We start from the raw sequence: 19,253 nt of genomic DNA, 5'->3' as shown, positions 1-19,253 counted from the left end.
AAAATGAAATTTTGAAAGTTAGCACGCTTAAAGTTCGTTTTTTTTTGCATTAAGGTAACAGATTTTGACATGTCTTATTAAAAATTACCATTGAAAAATAAGTCATAGCAAATATGTTAGAATTATAAATCATATTAATCATATTAATGAGCAAGAGCACCCTAAACCGGCGAGCGTGTATGAGGAATGTTATGAATGTGAAGGAAGCGAAAGTGGTATGTCAGGATCGTAGCAAGTGGAAATCCGTGGTCTCTGCCTACCCCTCCGGGAAATAGGCGTGATTGTATGTATGTATGTATTAATCATATACTTTTTTATATTCTTTTGCTTTCATAAGTAATATAAACTAATTTTTGAAAGCGTTTTTTAATAATTATTAATAAAAATACACGTCATGATTGTTTACCTTCTTTCTAATGCTAAAAAATAACGAACTATAATAACCGGGCCTTATTTGGTACAGAACCTTGATTTGATAGGTACATCGGATATTCTGGGCCCCTGAGTTTGTTACGTAAAGGACAAAATGGTGACATGTGGTTAGAGCTGATACTGTTAAACTAGTGGTTCTGTGCGCTAAGTATAAAAAATAAGCTTCAGCGAACTCATTAAGCCTAGAAAAAACCCTACACCCTACTGCCACTTAAGTCAGTCTTGAGTCTTTGAATCAATTTCCGTAGTAGTACTACTACTACTAAGGTACTAGGAGGTAATAAGGCCTATAGTAGGTATAATAAGGCCTACCTGAAAAATAATGTTCTTACAACAGTGTAACCGTGTTAGTTATTTGAGTAACATATATGTAAAGTGATACAATTAAAAGCTAACAGCAAACCAGTACATAAATTATATCTTATGTACTTCTTATGAATTACACTCTTATAAAGGTTTCGGCTAATTACGCTTAATTACTTGAATAAAGGTAGATGAATTGCGTGCGGTCCAATAGGTAACCACAACTCACGGAGTCCAAAACAATAAGCTGATCAGCAAAGTCAAGTAAACAAAGCCAAGTCACAGTAGTAGAAAGATTATCGAGTTCCGTAAACGTAAGCCGGGTCAAAAAATTCAATCGCAACACAGTAAGTAATAAGTGAACGCCTCGTGGCAGTAACGCACGAAAAATAACATTGCAAATTGTCGGTAATGAGGCGCGCGCGGGTGCAAGCGTACGCATCTGTGTGCGTGCATTACACACACAAATACAGTCTCTCACGCCCCGTCAGAGCGACGGGTATATTCAGCTTGAAATCTCAAAATTGACTTTTAGCTCAGCTCCCGTTTCGTCTTAATGTGGACTCAGACACATTAAATAAAACGTCTAATTGAGTAGCTTATATTATTTATTATCTAACACCTCCTTGCCGAACTTGTTCCGCTTGCGTCGGTCCCGCTTGGGTCCCGGCTGGCCGTGGTGCACCGTCTTGTGGACTCTGACACAGTTGGTGGTGAAGAGTAAATCATTAAATAAAACGTCTAATTGAGTAGCTTATATTATTTATTATCTAACACCTCCTTGCCGAACTTGTTCCGCTTGCGTCGGTCCCGCTTGGGTCCCGGCTGGCCGTGGTGCACCGTCTTGTGGACTCTGACACAGTTGGTGGTGAAGAGTAAATCATTAAATAAAACGTCCAATTGAATATCTTATATTATTTATTATCTAACAGCTCCTTGCCGAACTTGCTTCGCTTGCGTCGGTCCCGCTTGGGCCCCGGCTGGCCGTGGTGCACCGTCTCGTGGACTCTGACACAGTTGGTGGTGAAGAGTAAATCATTAAATAAAACGTCTAATTGAGTAGCTTATATTATTTATTATCTAACACCTCCTTGCCGAACTTGTTCCGCTTGCGTCGGTCCCGCTTGGGCCCCGGCTGGCCGTGGTGCACCGTCTCGTGGACTCTGACACAGTTGGTGGTGAAGAGTAAATCATTAAATAAAACGTCTAATTGAGTAGCTTATATTATTTATTATCTAACACCTCCTTGCCGAACTTGTTCCGCTTGCGTCGGTCCCGCTTGGGCCCCGGCTGCCCGTGGTGCACCGTCTTGTGGACTCTGACACAATTGGTGGTGAAGAGTAAATCATTAAATAAAACGTCTCATTGAGTAGCTTATATTATTTATTATCTAACACCTCCTTGCCGAACTTGTTCCGCTTGCGTCGGTCCCGCTTGGGCCCCGGCTGGCCGTGGTGCACCGTCTCGTGGACTCTGACACAGTTGGTGGTGAAGAGTGAATCATTAAATAAAACGTCTAATTGAGTAGCTTATATTATTTATTATCTAACAGCTCCTTGCCGAACTTGTTCCGCTTGCGTCGGTCCCGCTTGGGCCCCGGCTGGCCGTGGTGGACTGTCTTGATGTGGACTCTGACGCAGGAGTTGGTGGTGAAGATGCGGCCGCAGATCGGACAGGGGACGCTTTGGCGCATGCCCAGGTGTGCCTGATGAAACAAAAATTATTAGTATTCGAAGAAGTTTAAAGTAGATTGTCATATAGCTAAGCGAAATTATCTAAGTCAGAAAATAAAAAGTAGTTCCGACATTGTTAAAGCAACCTGGAAAGTTATAAATGTGGAGACTGGTCGCTCTAAACACACAATTAAAGAGCTTAAACTAAACATTGATAGCAAAATTATAGATTCCAATTTAGAAGTAGCTACAGAATTTGAAAAATTTTTCACCGAGGTACCAGTATCCACAACTAAGGATTTAAATTCATCACCCTCATCTGCTGTTACATTATTAAAACATAACGCTCCAGAGTGTTGTGGAGACCTTCATTTTGAACATGTTTGTACCTCAGATGTAATAAAGGCGTTTAAATCAATTAATGTCAAAAAAACTAATGACCTCTGGGGAGTCTCTGTCCATGCTGTCAAATCCTTAGTTGAAATTGTAGCGCCTGACTTGGTAGTTATATTTAACAACAGTGTTGATTGCGGCGAGTTTCCTGATCTAATGAAACATAGTAAAGTAATTCCTTTATTTAAATCTGGTAGCAGCTCTGACCCCACTAACTTTAGACCGATATCTGTGCTACCAACATTTAGCAAGATTTTTGAAAAATTAGTTCTTTCTCAATTAGTACGACATTTTAACGTTAATAATTTGATGCATAATAAGCAGTTTGGTTTTACACGGGGTCGCTCAACAACCGATGCCGGTGTTGAGCTAATTAAGCATATTTTCGATGCCTGGGAGGAGTCACGAGATGCTTTAGGTGTCTTCTGTGATTTATCTAAGGCCTTCGACTGTGTTTGTCATGAAACATTAATCAGGAAACTTCATTATTACGGAGTTAGAGGATCGGCACTGAATTTACTTAAGTCCTACTTAAATGGTAGAATACAAAGGGTCGATGTGAATGGACAGCGATCACCTGGGTCATTGGTCTCTATGGGTGTACCACAGGGGTCAATATTGGGGCCTTTCCTGTTCCTTATCTACATAAATGACTTGCCATTCCTTGTTAAGACCCACCATGATATAGTATTGTTTGCAGACGACACCTCACTTATTTTCAAAGTCAAACGACAGCAACAAGCTTACAATGATGTAAACAATGCCATTTCAAAAGTAGTAAATTGGTTCAATGTTAATAATTTATTGTTAAATGAGAAAAAGACTAAATGTATTAAGTTTGTCACTAGTAGTAACGTAAGGCATGTGCAAACAAGTGTCATTGTGAAGGATGAGGAATTGGAATTAGTTGATAGTACAGTTTTTCTTGGTATAACTTTAGATTCTAAACTCCAGTGGGGTCCCCATATTGCTACTCTTTCGAATAGACTGAGCTCTGCAGCTTTTGCAGTGAGCAAAATCCGTCAGTTAACTGACGTGAAAACAGCTCGATTAGTATATTTTAGTTACTTCCATAGCATTATGGCATATGGTATTTTACTGTGGGGCGGTGCTTCAGAGATAAATACCATTTTTGTTCTGCAGAAGAGGGCTATTCGAGCAATATACAAAATGAACCATAGAGACTCACTTAGAGATAAATTTAAGGAAATTGACATAATGACAGTGCACTGTCAATACATTTATGAGAATATTCTGTATGTACATAAAAATATTGTAAATTTTAGGAAAAATTGTGAAATTCATAATATTAATACTAGAAATAAACATAAGCTCGCAGTGCCCTTCACTCGGCTCCATAAAATTAAAAAATCATTCATGGGTAATTGTGTAAGATTTTATAATAAACTTCCAAACCATATTACTGAATTATCTATTAATAAATTTAAGAATTATGTAAAGCGTAAACTTATTTCTAAAGCTTATTATACCACACAAGACTACATGAATGATATTACAACGTGGGATTAATTGTTATTCGAAATGATTATTTATTTATTAGGTACATTTGATTATTGATGAGGAAATGGATATTCCGATGTAATACTATCTACTTCTTTTGTTACTTATGCTTTTTTTTGACATTTAGATTTTATTCTAGAAATTCTAGACTAGTATTTTTTTATACAATCTTTTTAATGTTTGACGATTCTTTTGTGAAATTCTTAGTATTAAATTTGATATGTATAATAATCCAATTTTATTATGGAATAATATTAACATCAATAAATTGCTCTGATAATTAGATTAAGATTAATTACGATTCATAAGAGCTTGTTGCTAGGCCTACATGAATAAAGTATATTTTTGATTTTTGATTTGATTTTTAATGTAATAGTGAAAAACTAATTATTTTATTATTTAATAATTTTTACACATCGCTGGCCCAATATCACAGAGTTCTATGTTAGAATTTCAAGTTGAAATTCGATTTAATGTCACTATGACAATGCTCAAATTTCAGTTCGATAAAAGTGAAACATAGAACCCTGTAATATTGGGCCAGCGACATGTGCCGTTTAACTTCAAACTCTGGTAAATCCATTCGACCCTCTCAGCAAATATCTACCCTAATACCTTTTCTTAGTACCAACAACGCATAATCTGACAGATGGATTTACCCGAGTTTGAAGTTAAGCGACTCACATATAGATGAAACAACTAAGTAATGGGACCCATAATACTAATGTTTAATCAAATTTATTTGGTTGTAAAATTGCTAATATTTGGTCATTAATTTGTTGTAAAAATTGGCTTTTGAAAACGTCCAAATCATATTGTACTCTTGTCAATTATTGCACTTTTGCATGCATGGGCTCAAAGCAAAATAGCCAGTACATTGGCAGAGCCGTGTTGACATCTAAAACAGGGCTTCACAATGAGTACTCACAGTTTTCCGGTGTCGAATCAAATTCCCCTGACAGCTGAACGCCAGCGGGCAGCTGTTGCACTGGTATGGTTTCTCCCCCGTGTGCGTCCTGGTATGCTCCTGCACACAAACATTTCTTGCTCAATTTTCGGAATACTCACAGTTTTGTGGTGGCGGTCGAGGTTCCCCTTCAGGCTGAAGGCGAGCGGGCACTCGGGGCACTGGTACGGCTTCTCCCCTGTGTGCGAACGCATGTGCCACTGCACACACAAGCAAACGCTTTAGTCCCCTTTCGTACTTTTGGTAACTAGTTACGATATGTGAAAAATTAATAATTCGTATGAAATAAAACTATTGAAACGGATTATATCGCGTATATTGATTCATACTACATCCCGACATTTCGAACCCTTTACAGCGTTCGTGGTTAGCGGGTGACTGAGGAAAAACTACACTGTGCAAAACCTACTCACTTACAAAATAATGAACCATCAAAAACTATACATTTTAAGGCCAGTTATACATGCAAATTGGTAACCGATTTTAATTTAAATGAATGATTTGCTGCTGTATTGGATCATTTTGTAACAGTATTTAGTAGTCAACCAGCTAGTTTTACGTCATTTACTTATTAGGGACAAAATACATGTATTTGTCCGCTTACCAACTAGTCCCAGGAATTGGCGTGGGCACTAGTTTTTACGAAAGCGAGTGCCATCTGTCCTCCACAAACCCAGAGGGTAAACTAGGCCTTATTGGGATTAGTCCGGTTTCCTCACGACGTTTTCCTTCACAGAAAAGCAACTGGTAAATGAGTAAATTGCAAAAAAAATGTTTGTACGTAATTAAGCGCAGTTAAGAAGCTGTGATTAGTCTTAACTTAATTGATTCATTTGTGTTACGAAAATTAACTATGTAAATTGTATTGTATTGTATTTATTGTACTTAATTCGTACACATATAAGTCTATAGCATACGCCAACACACTTTTAAGCATCTAACTTAAATAGAAATGCCTTAACTGTGGTAACACAATGGAATCAATTAATTTTAGACTAATTACAGGTGCTTAACTGTGTACAATTTTTTCACAATTCACTCAAATATGAAAATGATAAAAGGGTCAAGTTTTCCTAAGTGTAGGTCACTTACTTGCAAGGATGTCTTGAGAGTGAAGCTCTTCGGGCATTCGTTGCAGGCGAAGGGTTTGATGTCCAGATGGGAGCGCTGGTGCGTTCTGAGCGCGGTGGCGTTCTGTTAGCATAGACAAAATAATTCAAATTCAAATAATTTGTCCGTAAAAAAACCTTAAATAGGGAGCGCTACAATACCTAGAATATTAAAACATATACATATTTACATATTTGAATATTAAAATAATTCAAATCATTGAGAGCGCACTTCACTCCGCCAATAACGCCTACGTCCTTAGCTACTCTAGCGCTACTGTGGAGAGATTTGGAACTATTATTTACAGCTGACTGCTGGACACTTTTACAACTGTTCTACCATAAGAGATTTCGCTCCTTTTACTCTATACTCCATGGTTTAGTACCTGCATGAGTTTCCCGCAAGTCTCGCACGCGAACTGGCCCCGCTTGTGTGTTTGCGGGTATTTCTTGCGTGTCGTGTGTCGTTGGCGGCCGGCGTCGCTGTAGCGCTGGTTGAGATGGGCTGTTGGCAGCACTGACCTGCATGAGCTTCCCGCAAGTCTCGCACACGAACTGGCCCTGCTTGTGTGTTTGCGGGTATTTCTTGCGTGTCGTGTGTCGTTGGCGGCCGGCGTCGCTGTAGCGCTGGTTGAGATGGGCTGTTGGCAGCACTAACCTGCATGAGCTTCCCGCAAGTCTCGCACACGAACTGGCCCTGCTTGTGTGTTTGCGGGTATTTCTTGCGTGTCGTGTGTCGCTGGCGGCCGGCGTCGCTGTAGCGCTGGTTGAGATGGGCTGTTGGCAGCACTGACCTGCATGAGCTTCCCGCAAGTCTCGCACACGAACTGGCCCCGCTTGTGTGTTTGCGGGTATTTCTTGCGTGTCGTGTGTCGTTGGTGGCCGGCGTCGCTGTAGCGCTGGTTGAGATGGGCTGTTGGCAGCACTGACCTGCATGAGCTTCCCGCAAGTCTCGCACACGAACTGGCCCTGCTTGTGTGTTTGCAGGTATTTCTTGCGTGTCGTGTGTCACTGGCGGCCAGCGTCGCTGTAGCGCTGGTTGAGATGGGCTGTTGGCACTAACCTGCATGAGTTTCCCGCAAGTCTCGCACACGAACTGGCCGTGCTTGTGTGGTTGCGGGTATTTCTTGCGCGTCGTGTGCCGGTGGCGGCCGGCGTCGCTGTAGCGCTGGTTGAGATGGGCTGTTGGCAGCACTGACCTGCATGAGCTTCCCGCAAGTCTCGCACACGAACTGGCCCTGCTTGTGTGTTTGCGGGTATTTCTTGCGCGTTGTGTGTCGCTGTCGGCCGGCGTCGCTGTAGCGCTGGTTGAGATGGGCTGTTGGCACTAACCTGCATGAGCTTCCCGCAAGTCTCGCACACGAACTGGCCCTGCTTGTGTGTTTGCGGGTATTTCTTGCGTGTCGTGTGTCGCTGTCGGCCGGCGTCGCTGTAGCGCTGGTTGAGATGGGCTGTTGGCACTAACCTGCATGAGCTTCCCGCAAGTCTCGCACACGAACTGGCCCTGCTTGTGTGTTTGCGGGTATTTCTTGCGCGTCGTGTGTCGCTGTCGGCCGGCGTCGCTGTAGCACTGGTTGAGATGGGCTGTTGGCACTAACCTGCATGAGCTTCCCGCAAGTCTCGCACACGAACTGGCCCTGCTTGTGTGTTTGCGGGTATTTCTTGCGTGTCGTGTGTCGCTGGCGGCCGGCGTCGCTGTAGCGCTGGTTGAGATGGGCTGTTGGCAGCACTGACCTGCATGAGCTTCCCGCAAGTCTCGCACACGAACTGGCCCCGCTTGTGTGTTTGCGGGTATTTCTTGCGTGTCGTGTGTCGTTGGTGGCCGGCGTCGCTGTAGCGCTGGTTGAGATGGGCTGTTGGCAGCACTGACCTGCATGAGCTTCCCGCAAGTCTCGCACACGAACTGGCCCTGCTTGTGTGTTTGCAGGTATTTCTTGCGTGTCGTGTGTCACTGGCGGCCAGCGTCGCTGTAGCGCTGGTTGAGATGGGCTGTTGGCACTAACCTGCATGAGTTTCCCGCAAGTCTCGCACACGAACTGGCCGTGCTTGTGTGGTTGCGGGTATTTCTTGCGCGTCGTGTGCCGGTGGCGGCCGGCGTCGCTGTAGCGCTGGTTGAGATGGGCTGTTGGCAGCACTGACCTGCATGAGCTTCCCGCAAGTCTCGCACACGAACTGGCCCTGCTTGTGTGTTTGCGGGTATTTCTTGCGCGTTGTGTGTCGCTGTCGGCCGGCGTCGCTGTAGCGCTGGTTGAGATGGGCTGTTGGCACTAACCTGCATGAGCTTCCCGCAAGTCTCGCACACGAACTGGCCCTGCTTGTGTGTTTGCGGGTATTTCTTGCGCGTCGTGTGTCGCTGTCGGCCGGCGTCGCTGTAGCGCTGGTTGAGATGGGCTGTTGGCACTAACCTGCATGAGCTTCCCGCAAGTCTCGCACACGAACTGGCCCTGCTTGTGTGTTTGCGGGTATTTCTTGCGCGTCGTGTGTCGCTGTCGGCCGGCGTCGCTGTAGCACTGGTTGAGATGGGCTGTTGGCACTAACCTGCATGAGCTTCCCGCAAGTCTCGCACACGAACTGGCCCTGCTTGTGTATTTGCGGGTATTTCTTCAGGGTGACCACTCTTTACTATAACCAAAATTCCCTGACTTTTCCCGGTTTTCCAGGCGTTTTTTCAAGTTTTTCCCTGACCATAATCTTAAATGTAATAAATATAAAATATGTAATTGGAATACATTTTTGAGTTTTTGCAGAATCTGAATTAGTCCAGTCATTATATCCAAAAAACCGACCCTACCCGTGAATAATCAGTTCTTGGATTTTTTTTCGTAGATCCCTCGGGGGGGTCACTGGGAGTTTAAATTCAAAAAGTAGACTGAATCAGGCTCCTGAGTATATTCGAAAAACGGTTTTATTTAATAACTCGGCCATTTTTGATTTTACAGTAAAACCGTGAGGACAAAAATTGTAGGAAATTTGATTCTCTACAAGTTTGGTCCTCACAATTTTTCTTCTAGGATCGATATTTTGGAAATTAAATTTGATAAAAGCGACTAATTCAAAATACTTTCATCATCTACGAGATACGAGCGATCGAAATTGGGAATCTAGTGGTATTGACCACTCGATTTCAATTCTATTAGTAGAATTTAAACGCCTAGTAGTGGAGATATCATTTAACGAAATACACGAAATGGAGTGGTCGAATTTCAAAAATCGGCCCCCTGGACTTAAATTTTCCATCTTTTTGTGTAGCTCCTCCGTGTACAAGGAGTGAGCATTACGAGCCGCGTGGGTCATTTTTTTTTTCAATATTTATTTTGTCTATACTGCCGTGGTAGGATATAGCGTTACCTATTATTAACCTATTTAGCGGCAGACGTACGACCTCAATTTCATAGAAAACCGCAAATCGATGTACAGGTTAGCCGTTTGGCACACGCAATTTTTTGATCCGCAGTTCCTAAAAAAATTTCCATAGGAGGGGAGTGCTGAGTCATTGTTTCTTTTTATGAGAAAAAAAAATTTTTTTAGAAACCAATCGTGTATGGTAGGGTTAAAGAGGTATTTCCCGTTGGATATATGGATATTACGTATCATTTTATGATTAATATGCACCGTATCTGCAGTACAGTTCCATTAAGTCTCGTAGAATAGATACTGAAGTAGGACTGTATATCACTTCGTATTATTGAAAAATTAAAAAAAAATACTAAATGAAATTATTTTCAAAATTGCTTTATTAGGGTTAGATATGAGGATATCACGTATCATTTGAGGTATATTGTACAAAAAAAAATCAGCCATATCGTATCTGGAGAAGCCCAAACTTGGTATGTTTTGAAAATTATTTTTGTTTTAATTTAAAAAAAATGGCTGAAATGTAATGATGTGGTATAGTTTTAGAATCGCCTCAAAAAGCTTTTCTGAAAAAAAAATATTTTCTTTCCCATACAAAAAAAAACAATGACTCAGCACTCCCCTCCTACGGCAAATATTTTTAGGAAGTGCGGGTCAAAATATTTGTTTTGACCTCTAGTATGCGTGTGCCAAACGGCTAATCTGTACATCGTTAGCGGTTTTTTAAAGTGAACAGGTTAGCACATTCACTGCCCCCGACGCAAATGTGCGTCCACCGTCATACAAGTTTGTTCCTAGGCCACGCCCCCTGGCAGTGAATGCGTTAGACTAATTATAGTAGATATATAATGTTTGCAGATTATACATAGATTATAGATATATAATGAAGCGATGGTGGCTTAGCGGTAAGAGCGTGCGACTTTCAATCCGGAGGTCGCGGGTTCAAACCCCCGGCTCGTACCAATGAGTTTTTCGGAACTTATGTACCTACGAAATATCATTTGATATTTACCAGTTGCTTTTCGGTGAAGGAAAACATCGTGAGGAAACCGGACTAATCCCATTAAGGCCTAGTTTCCCCTCTGGGTTGGAAGGTCAGATGGCAGTCGCTTTCGTAAAAACTAGTGCCTACGTCAAATCATGGGATTAGTTGTCAAGCGGAACACAGGCTCCCATGAGCCGTGGCAAAATGCCGGGATTACGCCAGGAAGAAGAAGATATAATGTTTGCAGATGGTAAAATTAATATTTTTTTTTATTTTATTATGTATACACAGAGACAATTTTTATTCCCTGACCTCCATTAAATTTCCCTGACAATTCCCTGACTTTTCCATGACTAGCGAAATTCCCTGACTTTTCCCGGTTTTCCCGGTTTTCCAGAAAGTGGCCACCCTGTTCTTGCGCGTCGTGTGTCGCTGTCGGCCGGCGTCGCTGTAGCGCTGGTTGAGATGGGCTGTTGGCACTAACCTGCATGAGTTTCCCGCAAGTCTCGCACACGAACTGGCCGTGCTTGTGTGTTTGGGGGTATTTCTTGCGCGTCGTGTGTCGCTGGCGGCCGGCGTCGCTGTAGCGCTGGTTGAGATGGGCTGTTGGCACTAACCTGCATGAGTTTCCCGCAAGTCTCGCACACGAACTGGCCGTGCTTGTGTGTTTGGGGGTATTTCTTGCGTGTCGTGTGTCGCTGGCGGCCGGCGTCGCTGTAGCGCTGGTTGAGATGGGCTGTTGGCACTAACCTGCATGAGTTTCCCGCAAGTCTCGCACACGAACTGGCCGTGCTTGTGTGTTTGCGGGTATTTCTTGCGCGTCGTGTGTCGCTGGCGGCCGGCGTCGCTGTAGCGCTGGTTGAGATGGGCTGTTGGCACTAACCTGCATGAGTTTCCCGCAAGTCTCGCACACGAACTGGCCGTGCTTGTGTTTGCGGGTATTTCTTGCGCGTCGTGTGTCGCTGGCGGCCGGCGTCGCTGTAGCGCTGGTTGAGATGGGCTGTTGGCACTAACCTGCATGAGTTTCCCGCAAGTCTCGCACACGAACTGGCCGTGCTTGTGTGTTTGCGGGTATTTCTTGCGCGTCGTGTGTCGCTGGCGGCCGGCGTCGCTGTAGCGCTGGTTGAGATGCTTGCGTCGGTGGTGGACGTCGTACGCCGACAACGTCGGGAACGTCATGCCGCACTGTGTGTAAATAGTTATTTACGATACAAGAGCGGAAAGTAGGAAATTCGCAACGCGTGGTGTGAAATTAAAACACGACCGAGGGGAGTGTTTTTAAATCGACACGAGTTGAGAATTACCTATTCGCACGTGTATCGTACAACGTTTTACAGTACATATGGCCCTTTAAATTTTCGACATAGACACGGAAACACACACTAGTGCGGGAAATCAGCACCATATGTACTGTAAAATCGTATTTAAGGTGAAGTAACTTACTAAGAATGAGGTAAAATAAGGAATGGAAAGGAATTAGTTATTTTCACAAAAAATTAGAATGTCTGTTATGTTGCTTGAATTCAAGATAAATTCTACAATTATATGGGAGTCGTTCGAGGATTTAATTATTTAGCCTCTATAAAAAAATGGTAAACTAAATTGACTGCCTGTATAAACAACAAATATTAACAAAGCGTATTAAGGACATTCCAAATACTTCGGATCGTTGAGTAATTCCAAAAATAGACCCTGAGATGACGGCTTTATGGGTGACTTTAGGAATTTTCCGACATTCTGCAATATTCGGAATTACCCGAAAACACCTTATAAAAATACTGACCTCCTCACACCGGTGTGACTCTGTAGGATGTGTCTCCTTGACATGTTCCTGTAGCTTGTCCTCGCTCGCACAGTTCTCGCCGCACTGCTCGCACGGCCGCAGGTCTCCGTGCTCGCCGGCCGTGTCTGTGTGTCTGTTCAGCGCGGATATGCTAACGAACTTGGCTGAGCATATGGTGCACTTGATTTTCTGAAAAAAAAAAACATTATTTCGCTAGAAATTAATCGATATAAACTGAAATTATGTACTTACTTGCCTACTTACCTATATCACAGAATAAGTAATAGCACAGAATATATAATAGTACTAGGTACAGAAGACTCACTCTCTAACAAAGCGCGTCTGTTACGATCAGGACAGATATGGCCGCTAGGTGGCGACAGCGCCACGCGCGGCTTATGGCTAGCCACCAAAATTGGTGTGGAACGGATGTACTTTTAGCTACCTGTAGCAAAGCGACGAAATCGCGGAGTGAGCCACGCCTGGTAATAGTACTACCGTACAGAAAAGCAACTTCCCACAAAACCGAAGTTTGACAGCGAGTCAGGAACGAATCATGCTGTCCCGTATTGGTACTATTATCATGCCGCGATCAGAAAGGGATTAGAAATAACAGATTTCCATACACTTACGTCTAAATCAATATGGATTGACAGCTATCTCAATCCCTTTTTCATTGCGATTCAGTAATATCCCTTTCGGCTATTTAGGGTTGTCAAAATTCAAGTCATTATCTTATCTGTGGTCGTGCACGCAAAGGGACGTCAAGTTGTGCCAACACTAATAATTGCTCGGAGCAATACTGAGCCGAACAGAGCCGAGAATGCCCGAAAGAAATAGTTTCGCCCCCCTGCCTATATGCAAACATATTATTGTCCACACTGTAAATTAGAGATGTAACAGATAGTTGTTTGGCCAGATACCGGACACCGGATGTTCGGCCTGATCATCGGCCGAATATTCGGTATCCGGCCGCCGAATATTCGCCCGGCGGAATATTACCTACGTTTCGCTTTATCAGGTGGGCAATGTGCAGGTTTTGACCTGTTTCGTAACTTTCGTAGTGAACTCATTTCTAGGTTCGAAAACTTCGAAATGAGTAGGAAGTAAGTGGAATGTTTAAATTGTTTTAAAATAATGAACGAGTACGATTATGACCGTGACTGTTTCTTAAATCCAATTTGTATACTCCGAAATCAAGCAAAGCTACTATCCGTTATCCGGCCGGATAGTACGTCACTATCCGATATCCGACCGGATATTAAAATAAGAGCCGGATAGGCCTGATACCGGATATTAACCGTATATCCGGTGCATCTCTACTGTAAACGTTTAACAATATGTTATATTACCTCGGCGTGCATCCTGGCCTTGTGCATCTTGAGCCCAACTTGTCCTATGAACGTCTCGCCGCACATGTCGCATGCCACATTCATCGCGGGGTGCGCCAGCCGCACGTGCGACAAATATGTCGAACTCTTACTGTGGAAGAAAAGGCATACTCATACTCATTATTTATTGGTTATAGGTAATAACCTTAGAGCATTTAGTAAGCTTTTAGTAGGTGAGCTCCATCTTAGGCTCTGTCTTCACTTTCCATCAGGTGTGACTAGAGCCAATCGCCGATCAGTTTATAAAAAAAAAAATCTGCAGACGTCATCGCTGTCATTTTCTGTACAAAACAGTCTGCCGATTTTTGCGGCGGAGGGGACGTCAAATGTATTGCTATTCCTACATGATTTCTACGTAACGTACAAATAGCCATGTCAGTCCATACAAAAGTTTGCACAACTGTGCAAGGTTTTCGGCGGCGGGGTAAGCTCTTAAAGGCGACTCCGGTTATTGAATGCTCTAAGGTAATTACATGGCAGCTATAACTAGTACAAATACACAAATGATACAGATTTATTGCATAATTATTTTCCATCGTATTTTCACGGACACGTACAAACGTGTCTTGCTATTTCACTCAGTGTCGGTACAAAAAGTACTGAGGTTAACTGAAGTAACATGACAAATACGAACGTTTCCGAGAAAATACGATGGAAAACAATTATGTATCTGCACATATTTTTGTTAGAAGTGTTGGTTCTTTATCTTGAGTTATAAACTCGTAAGTTACATTTCGTTTAACCTCTCATTTATTTATAGAATCTTGACCGAATTTTTAGTAATATTTTTGTCGAGCACAATATCTTCTGCTCTTTACGGCGCGACTGTGTTTTGACTCACAATTTTTGACCACAAAAGGTTAACTAAAAAATATGGTTATATGTAAAGTCGGTTTACGGACGATAATTTTGCGTGATAACGTCATAAGAAAACGTGGCCGTAACGTTATCATGGAGATCTGTACGGTTACCATCAGTTTGTCACTGACATAAACGCCGTCGAGAACGTAATTTACTTTCTATACATCTCGTTTGCACTAATATGCGAGTGCGAGCGAGATTTATAGAAAGTAAATTACGTTCTCGACGGCGTTTATGTCAGTGACAAACTGATGGTAACCGTACTGTCCACAACGTGACACTTTTTCGTGCATGCTACCGGTGTTCATCGATTTATAAGACGTTATCACGTCAAAAGTCTCATTCTTATTTCAAACTAGCGACCCGCCCCGGCTTCGCACGGGCTACACAAAACCTTAATAAATTATCCACCTAAACCTTCCTCAAGAATCACTCTATTGATAGGTGAAAACCGCATGAAAATCCGTTCAGTAGTTTTTGAGTTTATCGCGAACATACATACAGACGCGGCGGGGGACTTTGTTTTATAAGGTGTAGTGAGATAAAGATTTATTATTCAATTAGGCATAGGAATGAGATTATGAACGTCGAATAAAGTTATCCCATGAAGCTATAAATATAAATATTATAGGGACATTCTTACACAAATTGACTAATGGGGCCCACTGATTAACAGTCCGCCGGACGGTATCGGCCTGTCAGTTAGAACAAAATTCTGACAGTTCCGAACAACTGACAGGCCGATACCGTCCGGCGGACTGTTAATCAGTGGGCCCCTTAAGTCCCACGGTAAGCTCAAGAAGGCTTGTGTTGTGGGTACTCAGACAACTAGAGCCATATATATAATATACAATAGTACATTGTGCAACATGGGGCGTAAGTTGAATATTGCAAACGAGAGTAAGTTAAATCGCGACGGCTTGCAGGAGCGATTTATAGACTCGAGTTTGCAATATTATTACGCCCCGAGTTACACACAATGTTTTTCATCACACTTGCGATACAAAAATTAAGTATAAAGACAAAAAACTGTTAATTATGGCACTAGAAACTTCATAACTCCCTAGGGAGAACGCTCTTTCTATAACTCCCGCTAAACCTGCGTGCATTTCCACATTTACTGAGCGAGTGTGATGAAAATACTTAAATACATATAAATCATGCATGACTCGGGAACAAATATCTGTGCTCATCACACAAATAAATGCCCTTACCGGGATTCGAACCCAAGATCATCGGCTTCGCAGGCAGGGTCACTACCCGCTAGGCCAGAGCGGTCGTCAACCATGTTCGTATACCGTGAAGACACATTATTGTCTTTTCATTATAAAACAAAGAGAAAACCGGCGAAGTTGGGCACCGCCGGTGAAGTTAGGGTTGAAATGCAACATTGATAACGGGGTTAGATAAACTTACATGAAGCTCTTCCCACAGTGTTGGCACTCGTAGGTCTTGCCCGCGTGCATGGCGTGGTGCTTCCTCGCTTGCCCCCTGTATCATAGATGATACATAAATAACCGGCCAAGTGCGAGTCGGACTCGCGCATGAAGGGTTCCGTACCATAATGAAAAAAAAAATGGAAAAAAATGCAAAAAAAACGGTCACCCATCCAAGTACTGACCACGCCCGACGTTGCTTAACTTTGGTCAAAAATCACGTTTGTTGTATGGGAGCCCCATTTAAATCTTTATTTTATTCTGTTTTTAGTATTTGTTGTTATAGCGGCAACAGAAATACATCATCTGTGAAAATTTCAACTGTCTAGCTATCACGGTTTGTGAGATACAGCCTGGTGACAGACGGACGGACGGACGGACGGACGGACGGACAGCGAAATCTTAGTAATAGGGTCCCGTTTTACCTTTTGGGTACGGAACCCTAAAAAGGCAAAAAAAACACTTTTGTTGTATGGGAGCCCCACTTAAATATTTATTTTATTTTGTTTTTAGTATTTGTTGTTCTAACAACAAATAACCGCCAACTAATGCCGCTATAGGTAACAGAAATAAATCATCTGTGAACATTTCAACACTAGGTTCATGAGATATAGCCTGGTGAAAGACAGACAGACAGACGGACAGCGAAGTCTTAGTAATAGACTTCGTTTTTACGCGTTGGGTACGGAACCCTAAAAACACACAAGACACATAAATACTGTAAAAAGGTTTTGGTAAAAATACCATTTTTGGTACAAGCTTTTATCGCTGAATCTTTTCTTTCCACAGGCAACTAGAGATAGAGATAGATAGATAGAGATCTTTATTTTGCATCCAATGTACATATTTATATTACATACAAGTAAACTACATAGTAACATACAGGCACATGGACCCTGGTAGGGTATCGCAAAAAAATTTGTAACAAATCAAATTATAAATTTTATGTGACAAGCATAACATGACTTAAAGTAAATTAAGAGTAGGTAACAATTAGGAGTACTTAATCAATTTAATATTTTTTAACTACAATGTGTTTTCTTACTTACATATATACTTATAATTATAACAAGGTATCTTCCATAAACTCAGATATACTGTAGTAGCACTTTTCGACCAGCTTACTTTTTAGATTTGTTGCAAATTGGTTGTATGATGTTTTTAAATAAGCGGGAATTTTATTGTATATTTTAATAGCCCTGTAATAGGGGCCGTTTTTGTAGATCTCTAGTATCGGCTCCGGTAGTTCTAAAAACTGTTTGCGTCTGGCATTTTGGCAAAATTTAAAAAGATGTATATTTTTGTGGACGAATATGGCTACTTCTAAAATGTAAAGAGAGGGGACGGTTAAAAGTTTCAGATTTTTAAAATAAGGTCTACAGCTATTTGGTTGGTGGATATTGGCTAGGATTCTGACACATTTTTTCTGCATTACAAAAAGTTGCTGAATATCGGTGCTATGGCCCCATAATAGGATACCATAACGCAGCCATGCAACTGCCTGTGAATGGTACACTGCTAACGCGCATTCGAAGCTGGTACTGCTTTTTAATATGCTCAAGGCATAGGTAAACCGCGACAGTTTGTTTTTTAATTTTTCTATCTGACCTTTCCAATTTAAATGACTATCCAATGTGATGCCCAATAGACTGCAATCAGTAACCTCTTCGATGTTTAGTACTCATCGAGACAATTCTAAAAACCCCAAACATAATTAGGTTGCGTTGTTTTATCACAGAGTTCCTATGGACAAATTTACCTTTCCCGAATAATATATCTGTAAGGTTTCACCATGTTTTTCCCGTTCATTACAAAACACAACGAATATTTAAACGATTTTGACAAACACCATAGTGAATGACGCTTAGTGACTGCTATAAAACATTGCTATATATAGTTTTTTAATTCGCTGTCAAATGATTGCGCTGCAGACTTTTTTTGGTCTAACTCTAGACATACGAGTATGCAAGAACTTGAGTTAGTGCTCATCTTGATGTCTGTCTCGCTTTGGCTGATGTGCTGTCTCTGTCTTACCTGTCTCTAGACACATAGTTGCACTCGTTGCACAGCAACTTCAATCGGTGAACATCTTGGTGTCTCTGTCGCACGCATTGCCGCTTGAAGCGCACGGAGCAGATCGCACAATGATCTTTCGCTCTGACTGATGTGTTGTCTCTGTCTCGCTCTGGCTGATGTGATGTCTCTGTCTCGCTATGGCTGATGTGCTGTCTCTGTCTTACCTGTCTCTAGACACATAGTTGCACTCGTTGCACAGGAACTTCAATCGGTGAACATCTTGGTGTCTCTGTCGCACGCATTGCCGCTTGAAGCGCACGGAGCAGATCGCACAATGATCTTTCGCTCTGATTGATGTGTTGTCTCTGTCTCGCTATGGCTGATGTGCTGTCTCTCTCTCGCTCTGGCTAATGTGTTGTCTCTGTCTCGCTCCTCTGACTGATGTGCTGTCTCTGTCTCGCTATGGCTGATGTGCTGTCTCTGTCTTACCTGTCTCTAGACACATAGTTGCACTCGTTGCACAGGAACTTCAATCGGTGAACATCTTGGTGTCTCTGTCGCACGCATTGCCGCTTGAAGCGCACGGAGCAGATCGCACAATGATCTTTCGCTCTGGCTGATGTGTTGTCTCTGTCTCGCTTTGGCTGAAGTGCTGTCTCTGTCTTACCTGTCTCTCGACACATAGTTGCACTCGTTGCACAGGAACTTCAATCGGTGAACATCTTGGTGTCTCTGTCGCACGCATTGCCGCTTGAAGCGCACGGAGCAGATCGCACAATGATCTTTCGCTCTGGCTGATGTGTTGTCTCTGTCTCGCTTTGGCTGAAGTGCTGTCTCTGTCTTACCTGTCTCTCGACACATAGTTGCACTCGTTGCACAGGAACTTCAATCGGTGAACATCTTGGTGTCTCTGTCGCACGCATTGCCGCTTGAAGCGCACGGAGCAGATCGCACAATTATCTTTCGCTCTGACTGATGTTGATGTGCCGTCTCTGTCTCGCTATGGCTGATGTGCTGTCTCTCTCTCGC

The 19,253-nt window shown here is 42.5% G+C and overlaps 2 protein-coding genes across 2 annotated transcripts in view; both read right to left on the bottom strand.

Annotated features, from left to right (window-relative positions):
- LOC134802150 (zinc finger protein 25-like) overlaps positions 1-19,253 on the bottom strand; it is a 371,645-nt gene that overhangs the window by 56,021 nt on the left and 296,371 nt on the right. The gene's annotated exons all lie outside the window — the stretch shown is intronic.
- Positions 1,340-19,085, bottom strand: LOC134802077 (zinc finger protein 721-like). The gene is made up of 21 exons (XM_063774671.1): positions 18,892-19,085; positions 18,449-18,571; positions 16,189-16,263; positions 13,873-14,002; positions 12,521-12,709; positions 11,488-11,922; positions 11,222-11,326; positions 8,671-8,908; positions 7,864-8,520; positions 7,598-7,716; positions 7,462-7,566; positions 6,921-7,367; positions 6,382-6,483; positions 5,391-5,489; positions 2,286-2,440; positions 2,131-2,208; positions 1,976-2,053; positions 1,821-1,898; positions 1,666-1,743; positions 1,511-1,588; positions 1,340-1,433 (listed from the first exon to the last, which is right to left on the bottom strand). The coding sequence occupies exons 1-21, from the start codon at positions 19,083-19,085 to the stop codon at positions 1,340-1,342; spliced, it is 3,657 nt and encodes a 1,218-aa protein (XP_063630741.1).

The sequence above is a fragment of the Cydia splendana genome, chromosome 24 (assembly GCF_910591565.1).
Source record: "Cydia splendana chromosome 24, ilCydSple1.2, whole genome shotgun sequence".
NCBI classification, from domain to species: domain Eukaryota; kingdom Metazoa; phylum Arthropoda; class Insecta; order Lepidoptera; family Tortricidae; genus Cydia; species Cydia splendana.
This window is presented reverse-complemented; position numbering and strand designations above follow the sequence as displayed.